The sequence below is a fragment of the Furipterus horrens genome, unplaced genomic scaffold (assembly GCF_987537825.1).
Source record: "Furipterus horrens unplaced genomic scaffold, mFurHor1.1.pri manual_scaffold_1, whole genome shotgun sequence".
NCBI lineage: Eukaryota > Metazoa > Chordata > Mammalia > Chiroptera > Furipteridae > Furipterus > Furipterus horrens.
The window spans coordinates 120,603,395-120,624,714 of NW_028327171.1; the positions used below are offsets into that span (position 1 = coordinate 120,603,395).

General features: G+C 53.0%; 1 protein-coding gene across 3 annotated transcripts in view; it reads right to left on the bottom strand.

Moving 5' to 3' along the window:
* Positions 1 to 21,320, bottom strand: part of GLI2 (GLI family zinc finger 2) — a 177,180-nt gene that overhangs the window by 14,458 nt on the left and 141,402 nt on the right. For 2 of the 3 annotated variants that reach the window (XM_090279270.1, XM_090279257.1), the window contains exons 3-10: positions 20,852 to 21,054; positions 17,414 to 17,599; positions 7,958 to 8,159; positions 6,370 to 6,583; positions 4,626 to 4,748; positions 4,446 to 4,455; positions 2,431 to 2,437; positions 1,280 to 1,448 (exon numbers count right to left, since the gene is read on the bottom strand). In XM_090279270.1, coding sequence (XP_090135396.1) covers positions 1,280 to 1,448; positions 2,431 to 2,437; positions 4,446 to 4,455; positions 4,626 to 4,748; positions 6,370 to 6,583; positions 7,958 to 8,159; positions 17,414 to 17,599; positions 20,852 to 21,054 — 1,114 coding nt within the window. The remainder of the gene's footprint in view (positions 1 to 1,279; positions 1,449 to 2,430; positions 2,438 to 4,445; positions 4,456 to 4,625; positions 4,749 to 6,369; positions 6,584 to 7,957; positions 8,160 to 17,413; positions 17,600 to 20,851; positions 21,055 to 21,320) is intronic. The other variant, XM_090279263.1, reaches the window with a different exon arrangement.

A 21,320-nucleotide genomic window follows, 5' to 3' on the forward strand; every position in this document is an offset into this window, starting at 1 on the left:
GGGGAGAAAAACCCAAACACAGGAGAAACCTACAGTATCTGAGAGCAAGTCACACAAATGGAGGAAGCAGAGGGAGCAGCAGGGCTCTGAATGCTGAGTTCGGGGAGCTGGGGAGAAGGAAGCTCATTTGACATGGCTTCTGGGAGTGAGCAGAGAGCATGTGCATGTGTGTGTGTGTGTGTGTGTGTGTCTCCCAGAAACCGAGCTGCCAGGCCAGCGTGGGGTTCATCCTTACAGACACTAATTCACCAAAGAGTGTGTGATGGGACAAGTGTGTGAGGGGGCTTGTTCTTGAACTTAACTTCTTCTCTGGATGGAGAAGAGAGAAACACTCAGGGTGGCATGAAGAACAGGGAGGAGGAGGCAGAAGGAGTGACCATGTATGGAGTGATACTCGCTGCTAAGTGGGATCCTATTGAACCCCTACCTCCCTCCCTGTGGAGCAGGAGTCACCCCCATACACAGGAGGAAAAGCTGAGGCTCATGTAGGTGAAGTCATTTGTTCAGAACTCAGCTCACCATGGTGGAGCCAGATTTGAAGCTGGTGCTTCCCATGCTGAGCCCTGCTCTTGCTCCTCCCCCTGCACAACTGTCCGACGGCCACCATAAGGCATGTTGCTAAAGGAGTTCACAGTGGGGACCAAGGGAAGGGGCACACCCTGAAGGGCACACCCAGTGCCCATGGCCTTCTCTGGTCTCCTGACCTGTCAGTACTAGGCATGTTAAAGCAGTTCCCTCTCTGTCTGATCTGGGTGTAAAAACCCATCTACACCTGTGTGTACTGGGTCTCTGTGAATGGTCCCCAAGAGGAAATTACCAACTCTGTCCACCACGGAAGAAACTCCTTCCAGGTTTCAGGAGCAGATTTGTTATCCTGTGGTGCTTGCTAGCTTAGCTAATCTCATTTCCTTCTTTGCATTGCTTTCTAGGAATCTCAAAAAAAAAGATTTATATGTGAAATGTAGGTCAGAGGACTTGGTTTTTCATACTAGCTTGACTCCTGACTTCATTTTATTGTTCATTTCCCCCCTGATTTTCTCATGTTCTTATTTTTCTTTAAATCTCTTAAACTACCTATGCACTTGTAAGCCCCCTTTTAGAAACAGGTAGGGCATAGATGGTCATGCTTCCCTCTTGCAGAGGATACGGCCCAGGCATCTATCTCCCGGAGCCTCCTCTTCCAGCTCCTCCTCTCCATCAGAGGGCCTGGAAGGCTGGAGGCTCTGTGTGGTCTGCCCCTGCCCCTGGCTGAGCTGGCTACTGAGGCTCAAAGGCTTACATGCACCAGCTGCTCCTGGGTGTCATACTCCTTCGTGCAGTCTTCCCAGTGGCAGTTGGTCTCGTAGATGACCACCTCTGCCTCCTGCTTACAGTCGTCCCTGTCCAGGTCTTCCTTGAGGTCAGCCAGCTGTTCCTGGGGGAGGGGCAGAGTATACCCACGTGAGCCTCTCCAGCATCCCAGCCCTAAGGAAAGGCTGCTGTTAGCCCTGGGGAGTCTGTGCCAAGGACCTGGGCTGTGCAGGTGCAGACACACACGCATGCACACACGCACACACATGGTCATCAGCTTTCTCACCCCCTTTCCTCAGCCGGCTCCTGCCCATCACTCTCCCACCACACAGCCGCCCTGGGGCCCCTCCTCTCACAGGCCGACTTGTCATCACCAAGGTATCTTGTCACATCCTGAGTCAACTGGCATGGCAAGGAGAATAGTAGAGAGTAGGGCAGTGACTCTTCCTGTCTGGTTTGGTTTCCCCTGGTGGGAGCTGGGGTGGGCCCCACGAGCTCGGAAACGAGCATTTTCAGTCACAGTGTGTCCAGGGTCTGCCCTCCACGGAGGCAGAAGAAACCCAACAGGTATCTGGCCTGGCCCTTCAGACCTCTCACTCTTGCACTGTCCCCTCCTTCCAGGGCACACAGCACAGCTGGGCCCACACCCAGGACCGCACTCTGCAGGGTGGGCACGCTTAGCATACCCTCCCAGTGCCAGCTGCCCGCGTGCCGGCCCGACAACACGGGCACTTGTATGTCCTCATAAGACGGCTGGAAAAATGGGTTCAGAGAGGGGCTGGCTAGCCCTCCCCAGGTCACACAGTGTGTTTGTGAGGGCCTAGGTCTGGACTCCAGTCTCCCAGCATGATGGAGCCCATGTATGCCATTACAAGGTGGCAAAGGAAAAGCCCCTGAGACAGGCCTTCACTGATTACAGGTGCTTGAAATGCCAAAACCAGCAACAGACTGAGAATAAATCAGGGCCACCTTGTCCCAGGTAATGCTGACACAGAGCTGGCCAGGGGCAGCCTCCAAGCAGGGGACACAGGGACAGGCTGGGAGGTAGCAGGAGCTGGGGGAGAGGCACAGATGCCTCAGGTTGAGAGGAAAGCCCAGTGAAGACCTCCAGAGGATGTGAAGAACTCCCCAATAATCCACTGGCCTGCTAGGCAGGCTTGGAGCAAAGCCAGGCAAAGAGGCGGATGTTGGAATGACTTGTTTATGCTTCAGACTGTCTACAAATGGCAGAAATGTGTTTCACAACAGCCTCCGGGGCGAATATGTATAGCTCAGACTAAGGGGACAACCTCTCCCTATAGTCAGGAGCCCCCACAGGCTCCAGACACTCGGCAAGGCAGAGGCTGAAGCTCCCACATCAGCCTCACTCCTAACACCGAGTCCATTTTTAGGAGCGGCCATCAGCATCACCACCACTGTGGCTGGCTGGACTTGCACTCCTGACTGACTTTCCACTGGAGCTACAAAGGGCTCCTGCAGGAGGGGCTCCTGCTTGTTTCTGAGCACACCTTTCAATTAATGCACACGCTCTGAAAAGGAAAACAATGACGTGTGTCTGAGAGGTCCCCAGGCAGCACAGTGTCACATTAAACAGAAGGCGCAGAAGAGTGCCTCTGCCCAAATACTTAGAAATGGCAGGGCTGGGGCTGGGGCCTCCTGATGCCCGCTCTGCACTCTCAGGAAAACTGGACACGGACTTATTATGTCCATAAGCTGCATGCTCTGCTGATTCCAAAGACCCAAAGAAGCTGCCAGATTGACATGGGAGTGGAGGATACTGCAGGGGTAGCAGGTGCATGGGCCTCCCAGCGGAGCTGGGCATCATCCTAGCCCACAAGTTTAAGGGCTCAGGCAGGGAGGGGAGTCACTGTGCTGCCTTTTTTGCCAAGAGGAAGCAAGCCCATCCACCTTGCAAGAGTCTGGTCACTGAATCAGGACACTGAGTGACACAGTGACAGCCTTCTCATGATCAATTGCTTTCTTTTCCCCTGACAGATGAGGAGCTAAGCTGGGCAGGAAAGAGGACTTTGTGGGGACCCTGGGCTGGAGGGAGCAAAGCAGGGTACTCCATGGTGCTCAGTGGGCCTGCAGCCCATCCTCACCGCTCCTGCGTGTTTATCTCTCCAGGGTATGTGCCGTCCTCATCAATTTCAACAGCCCCTGATGATGGCCGGCCTCACGGAAACTATGCATCATGCTGAGATGCTTTGGCGTCAGCGAGGGGAGAAGAATTTGTCACCAGCCCCTCTGTTTGCCTGACAATAACAGAACCCAATATTTCATAAAAATTAAGTGCCCAGAGCATGCCCCATGGTTTACAGATTTGATAAAGGATGGTGTGACAGATGCAGGGGAGACAAGGACAGGAGGCCCTGAGCATCGCTGGTGTCAAGCTGGTGACTGTGTAGTGACAGATGCAGACCAGGCCATGGTGAGAGGCCCGGGGGGTGGGAGGCGTGTCTGCAAGGTCAGCACTCACACCGAGCCCTTCCCATGACAGGCCTCTGCTGCAAGAGCTGGGACTGTCTGCCTGTCGCCTTGGAGTCTTAGCATAAGTGGCCAGATCTCCAGAGAGACCTGTACAAGGGTCTCAGCCCACAACGGGGCCGTCCCAGGCTGTGGGCTGCTCCATTCCTCACCTTCCTGTGAAGGGTCATCTCCCTTCCCCTGCCCCCTCCCCATGCCGCTCATTTCCTCAAATGGGCATTGAGTCCTTTGAAAATGGGACTTCACAGTTATTGTGCACCAGGCCCAGTGACACGGAACCAAACCAGGCACTTCTCCCAAAGTGCCCCCTCTCCAAAACTCCCAGTACAGTGCAGGGAGCAGACAAAGTGACCGAGGGGCTACAATGGGCATCTGAGCAGCTGCAAGTCTTATTATCTAGGAGGGTCAGGAGAGGTTGAAGTGAAGCAAAGGGGCAGGTTGGGGAACAGAGTTCCAGGGAGAGGGACCCACTGGACAGGAGCCTGAGCCATTCAAGGGATGTGAACAACTCAGTTCGACTGACGTTTGTGCTGCATGAGGGCAAAGTGTCTGTGTAGTTGGGGGAGAGAGAGCTGTAGCCAGACATTCATTCATTCATTCATTCATTCACTCACTCCTCTTATTCAGCATGTTTGATAAGCATGTAATGTGCAGGGTGCTGGAGACACAGATCTGGCCCTCCCTGATCTCTCACGACATGTCTGCCCCACCCTCCTGGTTCATGCATTCATGTAGGCAGCTCTCCCTCTGTTCGTCCATTCACCAACAGGTCTCAGTCCCGAGTGGTCCACCCAGAGGAGAGGGGGTGTGGCCCCAGCCTGAAGATGGGGAGGCTGGCCAGCAAATACCTGTGTCAGGGTCAGCGGGGAGGCTGGTCGCAGGCCCTCCGTCTCTGTCTTGACTTTGCTGCGCTTATGAATGACGATGGGGTTGACGGTGCTACTCACAGCCGACTCGCTGTTCTGCTTGTTCTGAGGGGGGTACACAAGAAAGCCTGTCACATGGGGACAGGGCAGGGACCCTTCACACAGACTATCTGGCCCAACCCTTGTGTTTGAATTTGAGAAACTGTGTCTTCCCAGCTCAGTCCTCTGCCCATGGGCATGGCCAGGAGACAGCCCAGAGCTCGGCCCATCAGCAACCCCTTCCCCTACCGTCCATGAAAATAGAACAGAGACCCTCTCTTTGGGAAATGCTGGGCACCCTCCTTCCAGACCTGACAGCTTCAACTTCTCAGCCCTCCAGAGCAGCAGCAGTTCTGGGTCTAAGAACAGGGCCTGGTAACCCAGGGAACAGGGGTGAAGGGCTAGTTCCTCACAACAAGGGAGCTAGAGCTGCAGTGTCAGGTGGGGTGACAAAAGTTGAAAGCTACTGTCAGAGGGACCCGCTAGGTGGCTGCTTGGAGCCCTGGGGTAGAGAAGGAGGACATCCTAGAAGAGGGCCCTCTAGAATATTGTGGCATCCGGTCCTTCCTCTCCAGCACAGGGTCACATCTGGGCTCTGCCAGGCAGGTGGTCTGGGCAAGCACTTCACCTTAACAATTGTCATTGTAAGTTCTAACCAGGACCCAGGTCCACATGGGGCTCTACGCACACCAGCTGGTATTGCACAACGACCCAGAGTGGGTGGCAGGCCCCACTGCAGATGCGCCAGCTCAGGCTGAAGGAGGTTTCAGGCAAGTCAGGGTCTAAAACACGGCATAACCCGTTCCAAAGCCTGTGCCCTTTCCATTATCTGGAACTGTTTCTATAACTCCATTTTTATCTGCAAAATGGGACTTCATTCATTCACCAAATACTAATGGCACCCAGTGTGCCAGTGCTGGGTGACCGTGCTCAGGCATGTCAAAGGACCGTGGGAGAGGTCAGAGAAGATGGCCTTTGGTGGACAGAATCAATGAACAAGCCAAATTGAAACAGGCTCATAGATTCAGCGATCAGACTGACTGTTGCTAGAGGGGAGACAGGTTGGGGGGGGGGATGGGTGCAAAAGGTGAAGGGACTGAGAAGTACAGATTGGTAGTTACAAAACAGTATTGGGATGTAAAGTAAAGCATGGGGAATACAGTCTATATATTGTAATAATTACGTGTGGTGGGTATTGGAAATATCAAGAGGAACACTTTCTAAAGTATATGATTATCTAACCACTATGCTGTACACCTGAAAATAATATAAAACATTGACTATAAGCTATAATTGAAAAAAAAAAAAAAAAAGGATGGCCTTTGGTAAACCCATCCTCTAAAACTAAACGGCATGGTATTAATTATTATCCATGAATTCATCCATTTTATATGCTCTGCATAGAGTACCTGCATGTGTCAGACTCCGTGAATTCTAGAATTTCTCCATCTACTTAGTGTGTTATTGGGGAGGCAACTGCAGAATTGAGACTGGGTGTCTGTCTGTGTGAATACGAGCAAAGTCAGGTCCCAGCCCAGGCTGCCAATCTGCATCCAGCCCAAGGTGCTTTCATTCATGTGGCCTCTGCACCAGCCAGACCTGTACCCAGAGTCCTTCCCCAAATTCCCAGCGTGTGATGCAATCATCAGCCCTCATGGAGCCCAGCCCTGTTCCTGCAGCCACCTACCTGGTTAGTATCGCTCAGACAGTTGCTGCTGCTGCTGAGCTGGGTGGGTGTGGTGCTGATGGAGGTGAGAGCCATGGGCTGCTGGGCCAGGAAGGTGGGCGAGGGCTGGATCAGGGGTGGTGTGTGTCCGAAGGCCGAGCCCAGGCCCCTCTGTTGACTCAAGATCTGCTGGTAGGCCACGGGGTTGATGGGATGGGAAAAGGTGAAGGCTGGGCTACAAAGAAGAGCAGACAAGGTGATGGAGTGGAGGTGGGGGTACGGGGCAGGGCTCTGTTAGGCTAGCACTTCCTGGTCAGAGAAGATCTTGCCCAGCGATCATGATGAACATGTGCTAACCTCACCATTACCATAGCTTTGCCTCACTCAAGAACCAGCAATGGCTCCCCACTGCCTGCCATCTCAGGCCTCACCTTCTGTGCTTAGCTCCCAGGCCTTGCCCCAAGATGTAGCCTTCACCTTGGCAGGTTGGCCCCCAGGAGGTGCCAGATTCCATTTCACCCCCACACACGACCCTTCACTGCTCTGAGGCCTAAGATGCACCCCTGTATCACTGCTCTCTAGTTGAACCCCATCTGGTTTCTGAAGCGTGTTCTAATGCCCCTTATCCAGGAAGTGTGCCAAGCCCCCCAGCTCACATCATCCTCTCCTCTTTAACTTCCACTGCACTTCTAGGCTCTAGCATGTCACTTGCATATGCGCTACTCTTTCCAGAACAGGATACTGAAGAAAGAAAGATGGCCTGAGGCTAAGCCCTAAAGGATGCTGTGGCTACCTCCTTGTTCTCTCACATAGCTGGCTCTGATGACTGGGGTGTGTCGGGCGGGGGTTGGGGGGATTGCCTGCCATGTTGTAAGAGGCTCCAGTACTGAGAAACTAAAGCTCCTGTCAACAGCCCTGGATGTGGTCATCTTGGAAATAGCCCCTGGCTTAGTCTCCTTCAGATGACTCAAGCTGGGGCTGACATCTTGATGGCAGCGTCAAGGGAGACCCAAAGCTGAGCCAGTCTTACATTCCTGCCCTCAGAGATGGTATGAGATGATAAATGCTTGTTGTTGTTTAAACCACTAAGTTTATAAGTAATTTGTTATGCCACAAGAGATAACTAACATATTTGTTATCACTTCTATTTCTGTGTCCTTGGGTCAAGCTCCCCTGACATTCCTAACCCCCTGGCCTCTTTCAGGATGGTCAAGGGGTGCACATGGGTTTTAGTCAAGTGGTTTGGGGTCTGTGTCCTGAGAATGTCAAGGGCTGCACAGATGGCTAATGGTGTTGATGTGGTTTGGGTGTGCCTTGTGGCCACAGCCAGAGGCTGATATGGCCCAAGTCAGTGTCATTCCTGCCTTGTGTGGCCCCCTGCTGATGAGTGGTCTGGCTGCTCCATGATACCCGCTGAAATACTAGGAAAGCCATCTGTGATTCCATGATCGAACCTTTCCGGAGAGGCCCATTTTAACTTTCCATACAGAAACTGTGTTTGGGGCACAAAGTCCTGTCTTTGTTCTCAGGTTGAAAGTTCTGACCCTCCCTACTTGGCACCCCCATCCAGCTCCCAACACTTGGCCTTCTGCTTGCAGGCTGGGCCCACCTGAGGGTGCCTGCCGACAGGTGCCCGTAGGAGCCACTGGCTGCTGAGCTGCTGCGCGAGTTGTTGATGTAGGCCACCAGGGAGTTGGGGGAGGTCCGGATCATCCGCTGCAGGTCCAGGCTGGCATCTGAGAGCGGGGAGATGGACAGTGCCCGCTTGCGGCTCAGGCGGGGTGTCACCCGTGGGCTGGAGAAACGCGACACTGTGGGACAGCCAAGCCAAGACACATCAGCATCATGTGTTTGGTGGGGGGGGGGGGGCAGTGGGAGAAGGGGGACTAGCAGGCTGGGGACAGAAAGAGCTTGTGAGGATGACCTACAGGGAACTGCAGCTCTGCCATTTTCCAGTTGTGGGCTCCTGGGCAAGGGAATGTAGCCTTTCTCAGCCTTAGCTGGCTGACCTATAAAATGAGACTGACCCACACAGGTGTGGTGAGACTTAGAGAAGCACAGAAGCATAGGCCACGTGCTTAGTGAGTGAACGTGAGCACTGACTGTATGTTAGTGCCCTTCCTGTCTGGTATGCAGAGACCAGAGCTGAACCCAGCAATGCTGATGGCATGACAGTGGCGTGCACAACATAAGCAAGCCCACCCACGAAACCAGCACCAGGTCAAGAAAGGGTCTGGCCAGTGCCCAGAGCCCCTCTGTCTTTCCAGACCCACCCTGAGGGCAGCCACTATCTTGGCTTCTTACACACAGCTTAGTCTTCCTATTTTTGAGTATTTGCCTATTTATGTAAATTAAATTATAAATGCTTTCAGATTCAACTTTTTCATTCAACACTATAGTCTGTGAGATTTCGCCATGCTCTTGTGTGTGGCAGTGACGGGATCTTGTAGAGAGTTTCATCGGGTGACTCTGTGGCCAGGGTACCCTGCCGTCTCCCTGGAGGTGGGTTCCCGTGGAGTCTGGGCAGATCTGAATAGGCGTAAGGGAGAAGGCGGGGCACTGAGAGCCCAGGAACAGGGAGCACAGGCAGGGACGTGGGCCTGGCCATGTTGTGGGGAGCAGAGGGTATGTGCAAGCAGCAGTAGAGTTGTTTATTTACAGGTAACCCCTCCAGCCCAAAAGGAATCCGGAGGCCACTGGAGGGAGCTGGCAGAGTACAAGAGGAGGCTGTTCCACGCAGGTATGTGAAATCCAGGGCACGGATGGCAGGGAACTAACACGCCCCTGCTGTGTGCCAGGCGCTTCTCACACTTCCCCTCACCTCCTCCTCACTGCAGCCCTGGATATCTGCACTGGCAGACCCTTTCCAAAGAGGAAACAGAATTCAGGGAGGGACTGGACAGGGTAGAAACCTTGGCATGTGGAGAGTTGTCCAGTGATGCTGTCAGACCATTTCTAGGCCACTGCTTTGTCCAGAGGAGACCCAGAGCCCTGACTGCGGTGGGGGTTATAGGATGAGCTGTCTGGAGCCATGGCCAGAGAGCCTGAAGGAACAGGAAGCCCCAGTCTGGGGCAGGTCCTCTTCCCTTCCTGCAGTCATGTATGAGCAGTAGTCTCCCCTTACTCTCGGGAGATACATTCCAAGAAACCCAGTGGATGCCTGAAATCTCAGATAGTAGCAAAACCCTATGTAGACAGACAGATAGGTAGGTAGGTAGATAGATATAATGTTTTTTCCTGTACATACATATGTATCTTTTCACGCCAGTATATGTGTCACAGTGCTAGGTGCTGTTTTAAGCACATTAAAGTATTAGGAATTTGAATCTTCATAACTGCCCTACAAGGAAGGGGCTATTAATTAGCCTCTTAGGACAAATGACAGAACAAGTAGCTCACCCAAGGCCAGACAGACTTGGTAGAGAAACAGATTGGAAGGCAGCAGATGGCCACCAAAACCACCTACCTCACAGTTTCTGCTCAGCGTGGGGAGGGTGCTCCTGGGGAATGGTGTGGACACACACACATGCACGCATGCGCCATGTGGGGGCCCATAGACTACGCCCGCTGGCCACACAAACCTGACGCTTAGTGGCTGCCATGGAGCATGTTACTTAGCTTCTCTGAGTCTCTCTTTGCCCATCTGTACAATGGAGGCAGTGTGGCTTGACTTGCAGTGTTGTCGTGAAGACACATGAGAAGTATGAAGGACAGTGTCTAAAACCAGCAGAGCTTCCAAAATGAAACTATAAATTGATAGCTTCTTCAGGGACTAAGAAGACTGATGGGCAGGGTTAGCCTAGAGTTAATACTGGAGTAAAGGACAGCAAGTTCAGAAAAAAATGCCTGGGCCACACAGCAGTACATCTGTCAATAGACACTTGCTCCCCTGTCCATTCAGGCATCCTCTAAGCCTCTTCATTCTTATTTACTGAGTTCACATCTTGTAAGATGCAAAAGTGAATCTGCCAAAAGACTCCTGTTACTCACTTATGAGCTGCATGGTGTAGAGAGGGGGGAGAGCTAACATCATGGAAAGTCAGAAATACACACATCTTTGTGATAGAATTTTATAGAAAGATTTTGCTAATATTTGGATTCCCACCCTCTCTTTCGCCCTTAACAAGAGGAAACAGGCCAAATCTGACAGTGATATTCATCTCTGTTATTTCCACCCCTCAAGGGAAATGTTTATTAATGTGCCTCATCCCTTGACAAATTACTAAATAGAAAGAAAAGCCTGGCACTCATTTCCCATGGCTTCTCCTGTGATTTATGCCCAGGATCGGTGGAGTTGTTGCACCCATTCATCTGTGGATGCGCCTGCTCTGATACCCGACAGCTTCTGGGTGACCAGCCACCAGCCTGCCCTTACCCAGGCCGATGTCTGACACTACCCATTCCTGTTGCCACCTGTGTCTAGACCCCGTTTCACCCACTAGTTCTTTTGCTCATTCATGTGTTTGTTCATTCACCCATCAGACTCTTGTGCAGTACTGACAGTATATCTGGCCCTGGGCTGGACACTGTGGGGACTGCAAGCAAGGAGGACCCTTGGTCCTGTACTCCTGCAGCTCACCTTCCAGGTGAGAAATGAGAATAGTGGCTGCCATACCAGCAGGATTCGTCAGGTGCCACCTATGCTGGCCAACGGCACCCACCTCTGGGTGGCTACGGGCTACGGACCAGCATATCATCCATAGCTCTGGATGGACTACTGAGGACCCAAGAACTTGGGTTGAGAGCAGCCAGAGGGATGCAGGGAACCTGGTTCCAAACAAACTCCCAGGAGCCATTTTTTGTGCCAGATGTTACAGTCCTCAGCACGGGGCTGGAACACACCCCTGTGGCAAGGCTCATGGGCCCTGCATCCTTGGTGATTATGGAACCCTCCTGCATGGCCCAACCCCTCACCCAGATATTTTCTGGACTCAGTGAGGCAAAGCTCTAGGGACACCCAACCTGAGAACCTTAACCTGCCTCACACTTAGCCATCCACAACCCCCTCATCTTCCTGTTATAGAGAAAGCCTAGGCTTTGGAGCCCAGAGGCTTGGGGTTGAGACTGACCAGAACCATCCCTACTTCTGTGATGTGGAGAAAAACACTTAGGGCTCCGGGCTCAGCTTCCTCGCCTGTAAAGTGACTTCATAAAGCTTGTCTTACAGGACGGTTTGTGCAGGTTTACGAAATGACCTTTGTGCACTGTTTGCCTGTATGTGCACTCAGCAGCCCTGCCCCTCCAGGACCTGGCTGCCCTCAACCCTAGTCTCCTCTGCCTCAGTCTCTCTTCCTGTCGGCAGCTGGGCACAGACCCTCTGCTGTCCCTCCATCAGCCCCTCCTGCCTCTCTGTGGTGTGATCAATGTAATTGGTTTCTGAAACCCCCCTGGACCCACGGGCAGCATAAAGAACAGGCGTCAGAACGAAGGTGACATCTGAGTCAAATTAGTGTCAATATGACAATAAAATATACGGCTTGGAGGAAATATGGGCTGTAAACAGACAACATTTCAATCGGAAACATCTCAATCTTCTCAGCTCGGTGGGAATGGAGGGCACGCGGCTGCTGCTGTGCTGCTGTTAAATCACAATATTCAACAGCATAACACCAGAAAATTCCATTTTAGAGCTCTGGTGACAACTGCTGAATTCCCCAGTCTCCAGAGAACCACTCGGCGGAATGATAACCTTGGATTCCCTGACTGGTTATCTATTACCTTCCAGTGTAGCATCACCCCTCACACTTCCAGCTATAAATCAGCCTCCTTTAAGAACAAGAGGCAGCGGGCCTTCATTGACCACCAGGAGGCCAAGCAACTCCCGACAGAGGGAGGATGACGGGCTTTCATGGGAAATGCCCTTTGTCCTGCCCACAGCCTGGCCTCCCTCCCTGGGAGGATGGCAGGGCTGGTTTTCAATTTACCGGGAGCCCCATCACAGCCTTCCTGCTCCACCTTCCAGCCTTTCCTCCACCACCACAGTGTTTTCCACAATGTAGGGTGTGCACATGACCCAAGTGAGGTTTTTTAGGCTTGGCAGAGACAGAGACAGGGACATCTTCCTCAGGTATTATCAGGTTCCCACTTCAGAAAGAATACAAAACTCTATTTTAAGATCCTCTTATTTAACCCCAAAAGGCAAGTCTATTAAAAATATAACATTAAATAAAGAATTGTGCAGGTGGAACTTACCTAAGGTAAAAATTGGGCTGGAGCTTTGCCAACAAGTAGATGGGGGACACTGCTCTGCTGGATGCTGATCCAGGTAGCCTTTCTACACACCCTCTCCCCGGGCTGCCCCAGCCTGGCAGACCCTGTCTCTATACTCCAGCTTGACTCTCAAAGCCTCTGGAAAGTTTTTTCTGTCCCACAGTTCTGCCTCTTCCTGGAATGTGAAGGGGAAGGTGCTGAGAGAGGAGGCAGGGGTATGGGTCATGCCAGGACGGTATCCTTTGTCCTGCCAAGGAGCTTATGCAGAGCAGCACCGTGAGGGCAGGACTCGGCAGGCAGTGCACTTCTGTGTTCCTGGAACCTAGAATCATGCCTGGCACATAGTAGATGTTCAATAAATGCCCTTAGAATGAACTATATGATAGAGAGAAACACAGAGGGAAGGCCCCGTCTTCCTGACTTTCCACAAGCTCTCGAGGCCCCTTGCACCTACATAGAGTGTACATGTCATGGTCATGTTTATGGGCAGCTTCTAAAATGAACACACATGTCCTGAGAGAGTCTCAGGGTCCTTCCACAGGTGGTCTCCTGAGTCGTGCTGCCTGGGCTCCAGGCTTACTCAATTTTCTCTGTCAGAGTCCAAGCCCAGAGAAACTTGATGGGAATATCCACTCATGCCTTCACCTGAGTGAACTGAAGCTCTTCTTAAGAGGTCTCGTCCCAGGAGAGACGTGTGCAGCTGGGAGCAGCAGAGAACACTGCAGTGGGAGGGCTTTTGCCGCTCCCTGGGCCCCAGAAGGGGCGGGGCCAGGACACACCAGAGTCTCAGGGCTGCAGGTGAGCAGCACATCCACACTGAAGCAGAACAGAAATGCCTAAATCATTAAAAAAGCAGAAGTAAAGGTTCTGGATCTAGTTTCAACTAGTTTGAAAAACAACTAGTAATCACAAACAAAAGAGACTACTCAACTAGTCTGATTTCCTTGGATTGTAACTGATTGGGAATAAAAGAAAGGAAATAATCTGTAACTGGAACCCATCAGGGTTCAGAACCACCTTCCCGCCACTCCCACCACCCTGTGCCTCACTCAGCCTGAGAGGCTAAGGTGCCACTCAGGTCAGTGCTGGACCTGGCGATGCCTCCCTCTGCACCCTGAAGCCAATGGCGTTCTCAAGACAGAGTTACAGAAAGGATTGTGGTGGGGGTGATGAGTTAATCAGCAACAGCTGACGTGAGAAGGGCGCTCTCATGCCCACTGGTGAACTCACCTCCTCACTGCCAGGTTCTCAGATGTTCAGCCCCAACATGTGGCCAAATGCTGAGCACCCCAGAACACAAAACTGCCCTGTTCCGAGCCCCCTTCCAGGCTCCCTGCAAGTGGACAGCTGCTTGTCCCAGCGCAGTCTCTTCCTTAATGAGGTTGCTCTTCCTACCCCAGGTTCTTTCGTGACTGCCACTCACTCAAGTGCTCACCCCCCGACACAGAGGCCTGCTCTTTGGCAGCCGCGCTCCCAGACCTAGAATAATACAGACAGAGAAGTGCTAGCCAGTGCAGTCCGAGCGTCTCAGGTCCCACAGGTGGACATGAGGAGAGGCGCAGGAGCCCCAGGAGCGAGGAGCAGTAGGGCGGGGGCAGGACTGAGGTAGTATCTCAGGAGACATGCTGACTGACACTGAGCCCTGGGACATGGTGCAGGCTGGAGCCAGGCCAGCCTGCAGGGAAGGGCACTGCAGGGGGGCCAGCAGATGCAGGAGCTACAGGGAGTGCTGTGCGCCGATGGGGAAAGATGAGGCTGAGGAGAAGGCCTCTCGAGCTATGTTATGCAGTTTGAACTTTACCCTGACGATGATGGGCGTCCCAGGGGCTGCCGGCAGGATGGCCAAGGGGATAAGTGATCAGTGAGAGGCAGGCAATGGAACTGAGCCGAGAGGCAGTGCTGGGAGGGTAGCGAATAACTGGATGGCCGGGGAGGGGAGGGAGGAGTGGGGACGGGCTGATGATGCAGACTTGGCTGCCCTGGGTGTGGGAACGGATGGGGTGGATGGGGAAACATCGAGGAAAAGGCACCCAGGCGGACTGTAGCTTAAGCACGGGGTAGACAGTGATGCTGACATTCCAGAGATAAAGTCCTGCAGGAAGTGGTAGACTTGAAAGACAGAAAAGGATACTAGTGGAAATAGACTGAAACTAGCATTAATTGAGCATCTACTGTATGCAAGGCACTGAGTCAAGTTCACACACGAGAACTTAGTGTGCTTAGTTCAAACAGCATGCAGGGCTGAGTAGCACCGCTGAGACCCTGTTTAGCCTTACCACCATCTCAAGGCCCAGCTAGCACAGCGAGGACATATCACGGGCCGGCGCTGCTCTCAACCTGCCCACCGCAGAACCTCTTTGGTCACTGCCACCTACAAGCACCCTGGCTTGGGCCCAGCTGCTGTGGGCTGTGCTGGAACACACCTGGCCCAGCAAGCCCTTCCTGAGGCCATGGCCCACTGGGCTGGTCAGACATGCTGTGCTACACTGTGCTGCCTGAAGGCGGTGTGCACAGAAAAGAGCCAATGGTGCTAGTGACAAACAGAGCTGAGCTTGGAACCCTGACTTGCAACCTGTGTAAGTCGCCATGTTGGGAAGCCTGGTTTGCTCACCTTGAAGCAGGGACAGTAATTCCAGCCTTAGCACGTGGCCAAGGGGTCACATGAGACAATGTGTATAAAGGCACAGAACAGGGGAAACTCTTAGTTTCACACAGCAGGTGCTGGTATGTGCTGACTCGGCCTCTCCTGCCCTCTGAGGACACCTGTCTGACCAGCTCCCTTGACCACGGTTTCTCTGTGTCTGCCCACTGTCCACTGGCCCAGAGCCAGCCACCCTGAGGCCCTGGAAGGTGGGGCGCATTTAGGGCCATCTGACATTAGGACGTGGCTGTTGGAAGATGGTATCGACTTCTGTGCACTGTACTGTGGTTCCCCGGTTTCTAGCTTTGACAAGTCATGTGTACACACCTCACCACCTGCTGACATCCCTCCCGCTCCCTGGGGGAGCACCCACAGGGCTGTTAGGAGGAGAGAAGGGGAACATGTGGATGTGTGTGTACTCAGGGGGCCAACAGGCAGGATTTCACATTCTACACCGTGTGCCTAGTGCTGGGCTAAACACCATCCTGGGGAAGGCATGGGGCAGGGGGCAGAGGGGGGAGAGAGACCCAGGGAGCAAGTTCCGGTCACGTTCCTCAGGGCATGTCAAAAGTGACAAGGGACAATACTCATGAGAGTTGCGCTGGGAGGACTGCAGTGCTCTTTCCCAGCAACACTCTTGTGGGGGAACAAGAACACTCAGGAGCTCAGGAACCATACACAATGGCTCTGGTACATGTGCACTAACCAGAGCAGAGAGAGAGAGAAGGAGGAGCCTGTGGAGGAGCCTCTGAAGAGACTCTCTGGAGTAGGTGCAATCTCAGCCAGGCCTTGGGAAGTGAGGGGTTCGGCTTTGCCCCAGCTGGTGTGGACAGGAAGTTCAGGGCGCAGTACTGGGGGATGCGAGGGGCCTGAAGGGTGCAGGGGCCCACCCTGAGCCTTGCAGCTCTGCCTGGCCCCACAGGAGTGTCTGTAGCCCAGCAGGTACCAGGACTTCCCTGTGGGGCAGGTGACCCTGCAGGCTTCTGTCTGTTCCCTGTCACCAGGGAGTGGATGACCTATCCCAGGCAGGGCTTGAAGAGAACAAATCTGCAGAAGCCACCTGCCAGGCTCTTGCTGTGGTTTCTACCTCTACTGCCTGGCCCAGATCCCAGGTATCTCTGGGCTGGGCTCCCAGTCCAGCAGGGAGAGTGGCACTGACCCAACAGCGGCTCCACACTGAGCCTGGGCTCATGGCCAGGGCTGAAGGTGATCCTGCGGGATCAGCTGTGAGAAGGGCATTCATTCAGTGGGAGGGAAGGACTTGGGCTCGCATGGGCACCAGGGCCTTCGTCTATGAACACCTGATCTGCCGCCTGGCCAATGTGCCCAGCCCGTAGCCGGGCCACAGCAGCTGGCGCAATTACTAACGCCTCTGTCCTCCAGGACTTAGACCCAGGACCCTGAGATTGTCCTTCATGCCACATTCGATGCAGCGACAAATCGGGCTCTATCTTCAAAATCTATCCAAAACACAACCACTTCTAACCAGACCCCTCCTTTCACATTGCTCCTAAATCTGTTCTCAGATCAGCAGTCAGGGTTGGGGATTCCTTTTAAAAATAAGTCAGATCTCATCACTCTGCTGTCCAACCCCCTCCAAGGGCTCCACCCTGCTCCCCATGAAAGCCAGTGTCACCACAACCAGCCTGCAGGACCAGCCCCAGAATGTGGTTCCCCACTCCTGCTCTGACCCCCTGCTGCCAGGCCCACTGGCCTTCTGGACATTTCTTGAGCTTGGTAGGCACAACACTGCCTGTTTACCTAATTGGATTACTCTTCCTGGATGTTTCTGCATGGTGCACCTCTTTCAATTCTTTGGTCAAATATCATCTTCCCGGTGAAGATTTCTTGATGTCCTCAGTTAAGACGGCACCCTCACTCCACCCTGGTGCTCCCTGCCCCTTCCCAGAATTATTTATCTCTCTCAGTATGCTAGAAGTTTCATGGAGGCAGAGGTGAGTGTGTTTTGTTTCCTGGAATGCCTGCAATTCCTCAAACACTTCCTGGCCCATGATGGCTCACTTAGTATTTGTGTGTATGGTTCAGACTTGGCCCCTGTGGACCGCAGTCCTGGTAGGGATTCAGGTAAATCCCAGACTCCTCCTTAGGGCTCCTAACCCCAAAGGAGCAACAAGCACCCTCCTCAGCTCCAGGGGAGTACCGTCAGCCCTATCCCCAGTCCCGTTCCCTGCTACCACATGGCCCAACACTCACCGTCCACTGGATTGAGGTAGTCATGGAGATGGGGTGTGCCAGCAGCCCCCCCAGTCTGCATCAGCAGGTCCCCATATGGCGTGGGGTGGCCCGCCATGAGGGTCATCTGGTGGTAATAGTCTGCGGGGTTGGTGCCTGTTGTGGGGAGGCCAAATAGTCCCCTCTCCTTAAGGTGCTCATGGGCCACTGTGGACAGAAAGGAGGGAGAAAGAAGAAGCCATTAGGATCTGGCAAAAGATAAAATAAAAGAGAGAGGGAGAAACACACACCCGGCCTGGGGAGTCCCCCTTGTGCTCTCTAGTCTATCCTCTGCACCGGAGCCCGGTGTCCCCTCCCCCCTGGGTCCGTGTCCCCACTGAGCAGACTGAGTGGGATGGGCGTGTTTCTGCTGCATTCCTCCATTTTTTCAAAGCCACAAACCCCATTCTCTCCTTCCCCTCCAAGCCCCACAGAAGCCCATAGCCCCAAGCTGACCAGGTCCGTGGTCTAGCAGAGGCTTCAAAAGAAAAAGATGCAAACTCGGCAGCCAGACAGCTGGGCCCAGTCAGTCTCACTGAAATTCAAAGTGAGATCACAGCGGAGAGCTGGCCTGGCCTGGCCAGGTAGAGCTCCTCACCTGTCACCGTCCACCAGCTCCCTGCCCCTGCAGCTGTCTGCCTCCACCCTCACTCGGCAGAGGAAGGGAGGATGGACTCCAGCTCTCCAGGAGCCTGGCCCTCAGGGCTGTGGTGTCAGGGAAAGGACGAGGAGCTTGGAGACCACACATACCCATCATGAGTGCTAGCTTTTACCAGGCATGTAAAATTGGGAAAGTGCTACCTCTCTGAGCTGGCTCAGTCTTCCATCTGTAAAATGGGGTAATAATACCCACCACTTAAATTACTGTTACAAATGAAAGTAGCAGCCAATGTGTGCAGAGTGCTTGTGGGGTCTGTGCACGCACACTGCTGAGGGACTCAATCAGTCTCTAATTTCACTATCACCACAACACTGTGAGCTGAGGGGCACCACTGCCCTTCCCTTAGCAGATGAGCACTTGGCACTTTGAGAGCTGGAGATCTTGCCCAAGGCCACACAGCAGTAGTTAGAATCTAGAGCTCAAGTTCCTAACCACTGTACTCCACAGCTTCTCTGCTATCAGTGTTGCAAATACCAAAGGAGATTTCATGTACCCTGGGCAGAGAGAGGAAGGCAAGTGATAGAGGCTGTCGTCTTCCTCCTCCTCTTCCTGTCTCCTGCTGTGTCCTCTAGGGAGAGCCCTGGCCTCCAGCCAGAATGATGTTCTAAGGCCTCGGCCTGCTCTGTCCATGAAACGCCCTCCTCTCTCCCGCTTGCATGCCTCCTCCTCCCTGAAGCCTTCCCTGGAGCACCCATTCATCTGCAGAGTACACACGGTGTGGCCGATGCTGCCTCCCACTGCTGGTGAGCTTTCCAGGCCTCGTGCAAGCAGGTGCTGGGGCTGGCACAGCTGACATTGCTGCCCCTCTGCACCTGACATGCTATCTCCAGTCACCTGAGGGCTTGAGCCAGGGACAGTGAGGCCTCAGGGTATCTGGTCCATCCCTGAGGGGCCAGGGTCATGCGCATTAGCCCCATCCTCTTTGGTGCTGAACCTATCCCTATTGTTTCATGGGTTTGAGGCCTGGATAAGCGGGTGCAATAGGAGCCATGTCAATGTTTATATCAAAATCAGGAATAAAATCAAAATCAGTGCTTTGTCAACTCCAAGCCTCCTTCAAGGGCAGCCATGTCTCACCACTTAGCTCTTCATGGGCTATGTGGCTGTCAGCTGTGACTACAGTGTCCTGGATTCGTAAGCTCTCTGGAAGAGTCTCTGTTCCTTGTCCTTCCTACAAACATTCCGCAGGGCCTGCTCAGGCCCAGGCCCAGGGAACTACCGGGTTCTGCCTCCGCCCTAGTAACCCTCCTCCGTAAACTAACATGCATCAGTTTCCTAAGGTTGCTGTAACAAGTTAGCACAGCCTTGGTGCGAACTGCTGCTCATAAAACAGAATTTTATTCCCTCACTTTCGCAGGCCAGATGCCCACAATCAACGTATCAGCAGGGTCACTCACTCACTCCGGAGGCTTTAAAGGACTCTCTTTCTCACTGCATCCAGCTTCTAGGGCTTGCTGGCTTCCTTGGCTTGTGATTGCATCACTCCCATCTTTGCGTTGTCTTCTCATCTGTATGTCTTATAAGGACACTTGTCATTGGACTTAAGGTCCCGAGTGCAGAATCCGGGATGATCTCAATTCAAAATTCCTAATGTAATCCCATCTTCAAAGGTCCCTTTTCCAAACCAAGCAGGGCTGTCAGGTTCAGGGATTAAGAAGACTTATTCTCTTGGGGTACCATTCATGTGAACATCCAGGTTGGGTAGCATTTAGAACCTTTGGCCTGCACCCTCGTGTTCCAGGCCAGCCTGTCGCCTGCTGGGCCATCAGGAAGCACTGGCCCACCTTCTAGGAGGTAGTGGCTTGATGTGCAGGCAGCACAACCTTGAAGGTCACCTCAATTAGGTCAAGGTCACTCAGGGGACCCACGCAGAGTTCAGGGCTGGGTTCTAACCCCGAGGGGCCATTTCAGAATGGTGCCACGTACTGTCTGGTCATTTTCAGGTCCCGTGGTTGCAGCCATTTGCCTGTTGTCTGTTTTCTTTGACGAAAACCAGGCCAAGTGCAAACCTCACGGCCAGGGAGATGAGCCGATGTTTCAGGGAGCCTTCCTGGACATTTGGAGACTAAAACCCTATTCACTGCAAAACTCCAGCCTGAGCTTTCTCAAATCTAGAGCTTGGCTTTATCTCACAGTCACATCCAGGAGCTGGAAGAGGACACACTCCTCTTGCTGAGGATGCAGGCAGTAGTGAGGAAGGATCCACAGGGACTATGTTTCCAGAACCTCTGTCCATAGGCTCTCAAGTGCACATAGTAAGAGTCCTCTAGCCTGGCACTGACTTGGCTGAGAGGGAAAGTTTCAGTGGGCAGATCTTGAGAAGATTCATCTGATTACTTATTTCTTTTTATATATTTTATTTTATTTTACAATTATCTTTTTAGAGTACCAGTGGTTTTTTAAAAAAGATTATTTATTTATTTTTAGAGAGAGGAGAAGGGAGGGAGAGAAACATCGATTGGTTGCTTCTCGCACGTCCTCAACCGGGGACCTTGCCCACAACCCAGGCATATGCCCTGACTGGGAATTGAACCGGTGACCTTTTGGTTCGCAGGCCTGTGCTCAACCTACTGAGCTACACCAGCCAGGCTGGTTAATTATTTTTTTTAACTTTTCTTTTTATTTTCAATTAGAGTTGATATATAATATTATGTTAGTTTTAGGTGTACAACATAGTGATTAGACACTTATATAGTTTAGGAAGTGATCACCCCAACAAGTCTAGTCCCTGTCTGACACTGTACATAATTAGTACTCACCGTCAGCAGGGCTGAGACCCCTGGCCGCAGAGATGGTGGGGAGCGTGGGGCTGCTGTGCACAGCACGGAGGTAATGCTCCATGTGGGGGCTCACGTATGGGTGCGGGGCATTGAACGGGGACTCCCCAGGGCCGGCAGGGTGTGGGGAAAGCCGGATCAATGAGATGTCAGAGATGACAGGGCTGCCACTCAGGGCAGGAGGCCTGCAGAGACAAAGGGAAGTTTTCTAAGAAGGCATGGCCTGCTGGGGAGGACATGCAGGGACCTCACCAGGCAGCAGAACCCAACAGGCGAGCTGCGCTTTATATTTTGCATGCCAGCACCTCTTGGTTACCCTTTGTACAGAGTCTGAACTCTCATACATCAGCCAGTGAATGCAGGTTGAAAGCCTCTGTGTGCTGGTGAGGCTGCCCACACACCTGTCCTGTGCTGGGGATGGGATTCTCTGCACATGTGACTGCATCTGCTG